Source organism: Dendroctonus ponderosae, unplaced genomic scaffold, assembly GCF_020466585.1.
Source record: "Dendroctonus ponderosae isolate FM_Combo_2020 unplaced genomic scaffold, Dpon_F_20191213v2 Dpon_F_20191213_5, whole genome shotgun sequence".
Classification (NCBI taxonomy): domain Eukaryota; kingdom Metazoa; phylum Arthropoda; class Insecta; order Coleoptera; family Curculionidae; genus Dendroctonus; species Dendroctonus ponderosae.
The window spans coordinates 8909458-8918792 of record NW_026018715.1 but is presented as its reverse complement, the minus strand read 5'-3'; the positions used below and the strand labels follow the sequence as shown (position 1 = coordinate 8918792).

The 9335-nt window shown below is 36.8% G+C and overlaps 1 protein-coding gene across 1 annotated transcript; it reads right to left on the bottom strand.

The window, feature by feature from the left end:
* Positions 1-3248: 3248 nt before the first annotated feature.
* LOC109533618 (exosome RNA helicase MTR4) lies at positions 3249-8333 on the bottom strand. The gene is made up of 14 exons (XM_019898982.2): positions 8112-8333; positions 7955-8059; positions 7311-7553; positions 7001-7175; positions 6488-6802; positions 6179-6425; positions 5829-6121; positions 5500-5776; positions 5263-5435; positions 4910-5110; positions 4500-4741; positions 4183-4419; positions 3958-4120; positions 3249-3643 (listed from the first exon to the last, which is right to left on the bottom strand). The coding sequence occupies exons 1-14, from the start codon at positions 8219-8221 to the stop codon at positions 3323-3325; spliced, it is 3102 nt and encodes a 1033-aa protein (XP_019754541.2). The 5' UTR covers positions 8222-8333; the 3' UTR covers positions 3249-3322.
* Positions 8334-9335: the final 1002 nt, after the last annotated feature.

Here is a 9335-nt window from a genome sequence, read left to right as displayed (position 1 = left end):
TTCCCTGTTGTAGCAGAACTGGCATTAGGCCATCTGTTCCCGGTGATTTAAATGGTCTGAAGGAACTCATGGCCCACTTAACTTTGGACTGGTTTACCATGCTTGAGGCAAGAGTCCAGTGCTCTTTCAGTGCACGCTGTCGCGTCCTGTAGATCACCGGTATCTCCTGTTCTCTGCCTGTTCCCAGTATTGATCCACGAAAGTGAGTCTTAAGCGTAAGCTCCAGAGACTCCTCTTCTGTTGTTTTATCAGGGAGCCCACTTTTTGCTGTGGTTCTTTGGAGAGTGCTTTATAGAGTCTGGCGTAGCTCGGAATATCTTCGATATCCTTGCATTCCTTCCTCCATGAAGCCCTTTTTCTTTTTTGATGGCGTTGCCATATGTAGTCAGGGATGTTTTGTATTTACCCCAGAAGGCCCCGTTTCGTTTGGCCCTGTTAAATAGCTTCCTCACCGTTTCCCTCATCGTTGAGAGTCCCGGGTTCCACCATTTGGATGTCCCCGTTTGTCTCTTCGACTTCAGAGGGCATGCGGATTCGTAGGCTGATTCTATTGCTGATGTGACGGTAGTCGCCATCAGTTCTAACTCCTGCACAGTATGTGCCTCAGTTGAGCTGCTTGAGCACTCAGTTGAGTCCCCCAGCTGCAACCTAAGGTTCTCTTTGTAAGAGGCCCAATCAGTTGTTTTCGGATTTCTATACACCGAGAGGGTATTCTTTAGAAAATAGAGCGTTTTTGAGTAGAAGGTAAAGTAAACAAAAATCAGTCAAAACCAAAAAATCACATTTTCCACACATTTTTGCAAAGCGGTTAAAGAGGCGAGTGTTCCAATAAAATATATTCTAAAATTTTCCACAAAAAATAACTGGAGATTGTCAGTATATTAACTAAATAATAATGTAATTTTTGCGTACAGAGAATTGCTTAATAGAAACTTTGTTAAAACTAGAACGACCTGAAAATATTATTTACCTTATTTTATAGAAACTGTCAATGAAAATTCGAATATATTTTCTCCGAGTCCAACTGTATAAAAACGTTTTTTTAAACAATTCTCGGACTCAAATGAAAGAAATAAACACGTTTTTTCAATTCAACTTTATTTTACAAATATCTCTTAGTCTAGTATTTAGCAAAAAATCATACAAAAAATTTCCGATTGCACTTTCTGCAGCGAACTCTTTCCACGTCAAGACAATTTTTGTTTCTGTTAAAATTGTCGTTTAAGATACCAACATTAATCGCTGTAAAAGCTTTATGGATTATCAAAAAAACCATTAAAGCCAATCCAGCAACTAACAAGTTATCTATTATTCACTATTCACTGTGCTATGAATTGCTCCCAGTACAAAATCCGACGTGTAAACCAGACTTTCTTCGAATGTTCGGTCTAGTCACAAATTTGGAATCAATGCGACTATAATCGAGCATCCGATGAAAATATGACTCGAGGCTGAAAACGAGATCAATCATAAAAAGCATGCAATGATAAAATTAACAAAAAAAATAATTTTGCCGTTGTTAGAAGGACGCGTCGTGACTGTAATGGAAAAGTAACTAATGGCTGTGATATGGTTTGTAGAACGACAAATCACAGTCAAAAGTTGCTTTAGCAGAACAGCATCCATACACGTGGCTAGTCCCGACTGGCCATCTTGGTCAACTAATCCTGGGGATTATCGAAGCTACCACAGGGCTAGATCACCAAAGACGGCACAGTGCGGCACAAACTGGGAAGGAAGGTAGCTGCAACATACTTAAAACAAAAAACAAAATATTTAAATAATCCCGAAAATTACCTGGTCTTTCTGCAGGAGACAATATTGCTATAAAACACATAGGAAATGAAACATTCTAATAAAAAAAAACAGCAGAATCTAATAACAAAAACCAATACATATTTCTATAAAAAAATCTAAATTAACTCACAGGTGACAGTGGCAAACCTTTCTGGATCTGCCCATATCGGTCATAAATTATACGACATTAAGGTTTATAAAAAATATATTGCTAAAAGTCGGCCGATAGAAAAACTCACTCAAATATGTATATACAACTTGTTTACCAAAATCCAAAATTTACATTTAAGCATTCGTGACAGGAAAAACCCTCAAATGCATGGGGCGCTTCATTTTAAGGTTTATAGGAATCGTTGGGCAGGCAGCCACAATAAAATACAATTAGAATTCTTAGAAATTGGACCTCATAAATTGCTATAGCCGTTCAAAAATTGACTTTGGTCCAAACATAGATATGCTGTGGAACATTTTGAATAGCTTCAATGAATAAAATATAAGGAGTAATATAAAGGGAGGACACCGGGACAAAACAAACAACATAAAGAAAACACGAACAAAGAAACCATAAATTTACCAGTTTTGCCTGCTGATCAAAGTGACCAGTTAACAGCAAATACATTCTTTAAAACACACGATGCTCAATTTAACTTACATTGTAATGATATACGAGGTAAAGTTTTATTAAACAACACAATACCTCTTAATTGATATTGGAAATGTCATAGCAGTTTGAAATCTCAATGGAAGCGAATAAATATTAAGCAAAAGTTATAAAATTCTAGACAAGAGCCCGTTGAAAAGTTATTTCCAAACTCCTAAGACCTACGAATTAGTTTACATTAGGGTTCAATATTACCTGCAGATTTCCGACTTGTCTCCCTATCTTCAAAAAGCAGCCGTTATATTTTTAGACCACTGGAAATGCTGAAAGTAATAGCGTTAACGGGATACCTACCAATGTCTACAGTTATTCCGAGTTTGAAAGTTAAATTCAAATTAATGTCGAAAAAGATCATCAACAATCCAATTGAATACATCAAATTAAAAGCAGAGCAAGACAATGAAATAAAAAAACAGTTCTTTTAGATAATTCATTTTTAAGAATTTCAAATTTCGCGCATATTCAAAAAGCAGCAGTAAAAAAGACAAACTATGTAATTGTTTGCAGTATCTTTACTACTAAGTATCCATTCACATTTAACTGCTTGCTTCACCTTAATATTTCTTTGCTTCAAATGTTTCATAACGAATATTAAATTAGAATGCGTGGGCAACTTTTATAGAAACTAATTTCAATACAAAAACAAATTCCCGTATTAAAAAGTCGAAAAACCCATTGTGAAACATTCTTAATAACTGTAGTAATCAATAATTATCGATAATATATAGCTTTCTTTCCAAAAATCGAAACAAACAACTAAAACTAATGAGGTAGAAATTAAACTATTAGCCACTGTAAAAGAACAATTCATATATTCAAAATAAAACTGCAAATTTTGCCCACATTTAACCGATGTAAACTTCACTATAAGTACAAGCTAGATGAAAACACTATATCCCTCTTAATTAGCTTAATGGCATGATTGAACTTGTCTTCCAATTCGACATTGCCGATAGTTTTTGAGGCCTGCACCATTTGCCTTAATAATTCTTCCAAACGTCGCATGCATCTCACAATGGACCCCTCAAAGATTTCGGTCATACCGCATAATCGAGCAAAAGACGCTCCGTTACACCACGCAAATACTATATCCATTAGGAACGGTTTAAACTGCTCCACGTATTTACTTTCATCAATCGGTAATCGCGCTTCTGTGCTTACTTTCGCTATTCTCCGAGCCAAATCCTACCAAAAATATACCGAATATTAGCAACACCATCCAGAGACAACTGGTTAGATTAGTGCAGTTGACTGATCAAATTATTTTTAATGTACAATTGAGTCAATTATCGAAAATTTACATTATTGCGAGACTGACATCCAAATCGAAAAAATCAAACTTGCATTTCCTATTGTAACAAAATGTCTAGTCACTCAGATTAACGCGAAAATAATTCTTAAATATCATAAAAAAATTTCAAACATTGACGCCTTAGCGAAGCCTAGTACTTAATAGCCAGAAAATTTGACTAACCCGCAGTAAAAATTAAAACTCTTACCTGCATTTGCCTCAGAAGTCCCGACAATTCTTCTGACAGTTTGGGGGCTTCGTTGCTTCTTTCGTCGCAGACAAAGCAACTCAGTAAAGCACACGCTTGATGAGGAGTCAAATTTACGAAAAGACCGTTGAACAACATTTCGGTGATCAACAATTCATCAGCACTGTAAAACAAGTAAAAGAGGAACATCAGTTATAAAAAAACATTGTGAAACTCTTGATTTACCTGCTTAACTCGCAGGCTACTCGGCCTTTCAACTGGATCACATCCGCATTGGAACAATATCCCAATCGCCTTAGCACCCTTTTCCGGTACTTTAATTCGTCAAGTTGTAAAACTGATTTAGCCTCCAATAGTTTTCGTTTAGCTTCGTCCAATTGCACTTCTACAATTATTTTCTTTTCATACTTGTCGTATTCGGTATCCAGCAACTCGCTTTTATGTAGAGGATGGTCGTAAAGTCTAAACATCGTTAATAATTACATAAAAAATTAGACTTTATCAAAAACACTACGGTTCAATATCCTATAAAAATAGCTTACTTTTTCTCCATGATTTCAATTTTTTTAACAACGTCTAAAAATTCAGAGTCTTGAATCTTCATGTCTTTAACCGGATTTAGCAATGGAGGACCATCAGGAAATCGCTTTTTAACTTCCTTGATTGCTTTGAACATGCTTTTTCGGTCATCTTTGGACCTCAAATCGGGAGGGCATAAAAGACGCACTTGCGAAATGTGCGTTACAAATTGCGAATCGACACACACTATTTCGACTTCTCCTTTCTGCAATAAATTTTTGGTTGATAGGCGCAACGTTTCAAGGAACTCTCGGAAGTTGGAAAGAGCTCGAGGAACTCTCAGAAATGTTAACATTATCAACAGTCAAATATCTCTGACTCATGAACGAATTATTCAAAATACAGCATTTAAAGTCACAAGAACCAATCTCACCTCACTATCCAAACAGGGCTTCGGAATAGTGTTATCCTTAGAGTCACCATCATCGGGGATGACGTGCAGGAGAACATCAAGAAGAACTTTGGTCGTTCCTTTTGATTTAACTCTACCTCCGACTCGTGAAGTTTGGATTTCTTGAGACTTTTTAAAGTTGACAATAGCACCCCAGTCGTACTCAGCATCTTGAGATTTGATCTAAACGTGTTATGAAATTATAGTTGACCTAATTGTTTCAATCCACTTAATTAAGATAAATATTCCTCAAGGTCTAAAATCTAAATTTTATTATAAAACAGTTTTTTAGATTTGCATTTAGAACTTTTAAACTGTTTTTAAAAATACATTACCTTAATAAGCCGACCAGGTTGCATATATGGGATAAGATATTTGGGCATTGTAATATACTTTCTAAACTTAGCCCCTAAAAAGTCCAGCTCCCGCCTTATTGCATAGTAGACCGAAATTTCATCTTCCATTTTGACTTCAAACGTGTTATATTCTGCCAACTTTGCCAGATAATCTACAAAAAAACAATAAAAATTTACAACAAATTACAGTCCAACTACCATGCAATTAATGCTTACTTCCATGTAATATGGGAATATTTGTTTGGTTCTGAAACTGAAAAAATGACCTTTCCAACATGTATTCCGGGTTGATTTCTTCGACTCGCAGCAAGTTTAGAACCATATTGTACGTTAAATGGAAAGCTGAGTTTATTGGATCTGGCAATCCCTTCACAATGTCTCTACCGACAGATGGAGGTACTTTTTCGTCCACCATCAACATTACTATACCTTTGTCATCCAAACCTCTTCTGCCTGCTCTTCCAGACATTTGAATGTATTCCCCAGAAGTTATCTGAAAAAGCAGTTACTCAAAGGGTTGTTTGGATAAATATGCCTCTTTGTACCCATCGCATTTCTTGTCCATCGAACTTTTTCATGCCAGTAAACAGAACAGTTCTGGCGGGCATGTTCAAGCCCATGGAGAAAGTTTCTGTGGCAAAGAGGGCTTTGATCAATCCTTCGCCAAACATGATTTCGATCGTTTCCTTCAATATGGGCAATAAACCTCCGTGATGGATGCCTATTCCTCTGCGAAGGAGCGGAAGGATATTTTCAACCTGTGGCAAATTTTTGTCTTCGTCAGACAGCACATCCATAGCGTTTTTAAATACTTCGTCTACTAGTTGCTTTTCTGCGGCTGGAAATGGTGGCATTTCAAGAAAAGGATAGTTTTTTAAATCATCTAGTAACTCACAGGTGTTAAAATCGAGTTTTGTCATTTGCATCGCATATAATTCGCAGTCCTTTTTACTGAAACTGAAGACAATTACGGGCGCGAAATTCCGCTCCATAATCATCTTTACCACCTTGAATATATCAGATTGGGTCGGATCTTTGCCAGCAATGCCTCCCTTCCGGCCTTTTAAATCCCCTTTCGCGGCATCTCCAGCATTTTGCAAAACCGCCATAGCAGCATTAAAACTGTCGTCTTTAAAAACTCCCTTAACATCCACAAAATACGCTTAAAGCAAAGGCCTGGTCGATATGACGACAAGTAGCTTACCGATTCATCCACAACCATATGAATACCAGATCCGCCGGCAGGATAAATGAAATGCTGTAACGGTGTGGGTCGATACTCAGTGTAAACCACATGGCATGGCTGCTGATGCAAATGCGCTACCCATTCCACAAACTGTCTAGCATTCGGAATTGTAGCCGATAGAAACACAAAATGAACATTGTGTGGCAGTAAAATTAGTGTTTCTTCCCAGACCACACCACGCTCTTTGTCTCGCATGTAATGAATCTCGTCAAATATCACCCAACCTACTTCGCGCATTATTTCTGAACCTCTATACAGCATGTTTCGTAAGATCTAAAAGCGAAGTAAAAAAACCAAGTGCGGTTCAAAGATATGAATAAGCGCCTAGAGGGTATTGAAATAGCATAGGTATAATACCAAAATTAATGCCTGCAGTTTTCTGCACTGATGAATGACGATCGGTGAAGAAAAGCCCGAAAAACTCACTACTTTCAAGCAATTGCCGCTAATGCGTAACTCTTTTGCACATACCTCTGTGGTCATAATAAGACACGATGCACTAGGATTAATGGTAACATCCCCTGTGACTAGACCTACATCCTTAAATTCTTCCAGAAACTCACGATATTTCTGATTCGATAACGCTTTAATTGGAGTCGTGTAAATAACTCTCTGTTTATTTATTAGCGACTTCGCAACAGCGTATCTACAAACGATAATGAATAAGTTTTTAAATTTGCATCTATTGATATGCTGGTTACTAAGTGGCCATTGAATTGTGCTTTAATTGTCCCGGCTTTAATCGAAACTTGCTGCTAGAGCCAATCAAAAAATCACTTACTCAGCTATTACAGTTTTGCCTGCAGACGTATGAGCTGACACCAAAACTGATTGGTTGTTATCCACACATAAAATGGACTCTTTTTGGAAAGGGTCCAATGTGAATGGGTATACTTTTGCTGGCTCTCCAGTACGAGGTTCCAAAGGAGCATACGGCTGACCAGGTGGACATGCAACTTCATGAGTGCAAGAGTCCAAAGTATCAATGCTATGGACTATTATTCTGTTCTTCAATTCCTCGAAGCTGTTTGGGACGAACAATAATTAACCAAGGACAACAGCTCAAAGTGCAAGCTCTAAAGTTAAGATCAAGACTCCTGCATTTAGATTATACAACTTTAATGAGCAAATACGTTTTGTTTTCTGGAAAAAATTCGAATGAATTGCCTATAGGCAGTTTTGATTGAATCCTTGAAGAACTTCACGTTTTGCTTCAGAAAATATTGAGATTGGTTGCAGGGCGGTAGGTATCAAGTGAGGACCACTCTCTATGATTTGACGCCTAATTAAATGAACAATTTGCCACACGTTTCGCCAATACTCAATCGACAACTGTTCCCATTTAACTACCTAATTTAACACCCCTTTTTTTTATTAAGTGTAAGGCCAGTAGAGTCCCATGTTAGAGACAAATGTGATACTCACTTGATATCATCAACGTTCACTTCTTCGGTCTTAATCTTCTTGACACAAACTTCTTCCACCCCGTCATATTCCCGTTTGCAAGAAGTTGGGGTGGATTGTTGAGGGCTTCAAGGAGAAAAAATATAAACATTTTCAGGTTAGAAAAGACCCTACAAACCTAGATGAAACGCTCTCATTTAACGTGGTCGCATCGGCCTCTTTCTCAATAGGCAGATCGTCTTCAGGTTTTTCGAAGCATTCGAACAAATCGTCTATGCACTCAGCCATCCTAAATCGGATTTAATGCGAAATAATTCAAATAAAACTTTTCTCAAATGGCAGCAACAGAACACCATTGACGGGACACCTTTGTGCAGCAAAATAAATTTGGTACATCGTTGCCAATATGTTGACAGTTTTGAAGTTTTTGGCATGATGGTAAGAAAACTGCTAAAACAGGGATTCGAGCAGTCGATTATTGTAACCCAAGAACATTATAATCGGATGTGCACGTTTATTGTTGTGAAAATTAAACTCGTTTTTTTTGAGTTGAAAGTTTCAGCAAGCAAATTTTGATTGTACATCAAAAATTATGCAGTTTGGCGCTACCGCTAAGCGCTTCAAGAAGGTCGTTGCCGGGTTGCCGAGTTTGTCCAGAATTCGTTCTAACAGTGGCGGAGGTCAAGGCTAATAAACAAGTTACTTGTTTAATGTTTGTTTGTTTAAAATCTAGATGTTTTCCAATCTTACAAGTACTAACTTTCATGAAAGCACAGAGTTACATTTTTGCTGTTCTGCGAAATGGAACTAGTGGGTTTTGAGGAAAATTAAAGAAAGAGAGAGAGAGAAAAAAATATTATATTTATTTTATATACAGGGTGCCGCAATAAGGATGGTAAGCGGCTGTATCTTGGAAAGTATGTGTTGTAGAGTGATCGGAAAAAAAATTTGATAACAAACTTGACGAAAATAATTTGCTGAAAATTATTTTTAATTTTCTCAAATCACCACTAGATGGCGTAATTCCAAACGGTATTTTAAAAAGTCGAGTTTATGCAGAAATTGTCCCTATAAGTGAAACATCTAGTAAGTTTAGTCAAAAGATAAGTGAAACATCTAAGTTTGAAAATAGTTGGAAAAATAAAACAACATTTTTTCTCCCAAAGCCTACTTTAATTATTTGAATTAGGCAACCTGTATTATTTTCAAGTATTAAATCGATTCCAGAAATTATTTTGAGATGCGGTTTTTGCGGTTTAGTTCATTTTTTCTAACAGCGGATTTTTCGAAAATGAAATAAAAATGCTTTTACATCACATATTGTAGAGTTTTTATTGCTCTTTCAATTGATAGTAAAAACTTTGAAATCGGTAAAGCCGTTTCGGAGTTACAGGTTTCTTTT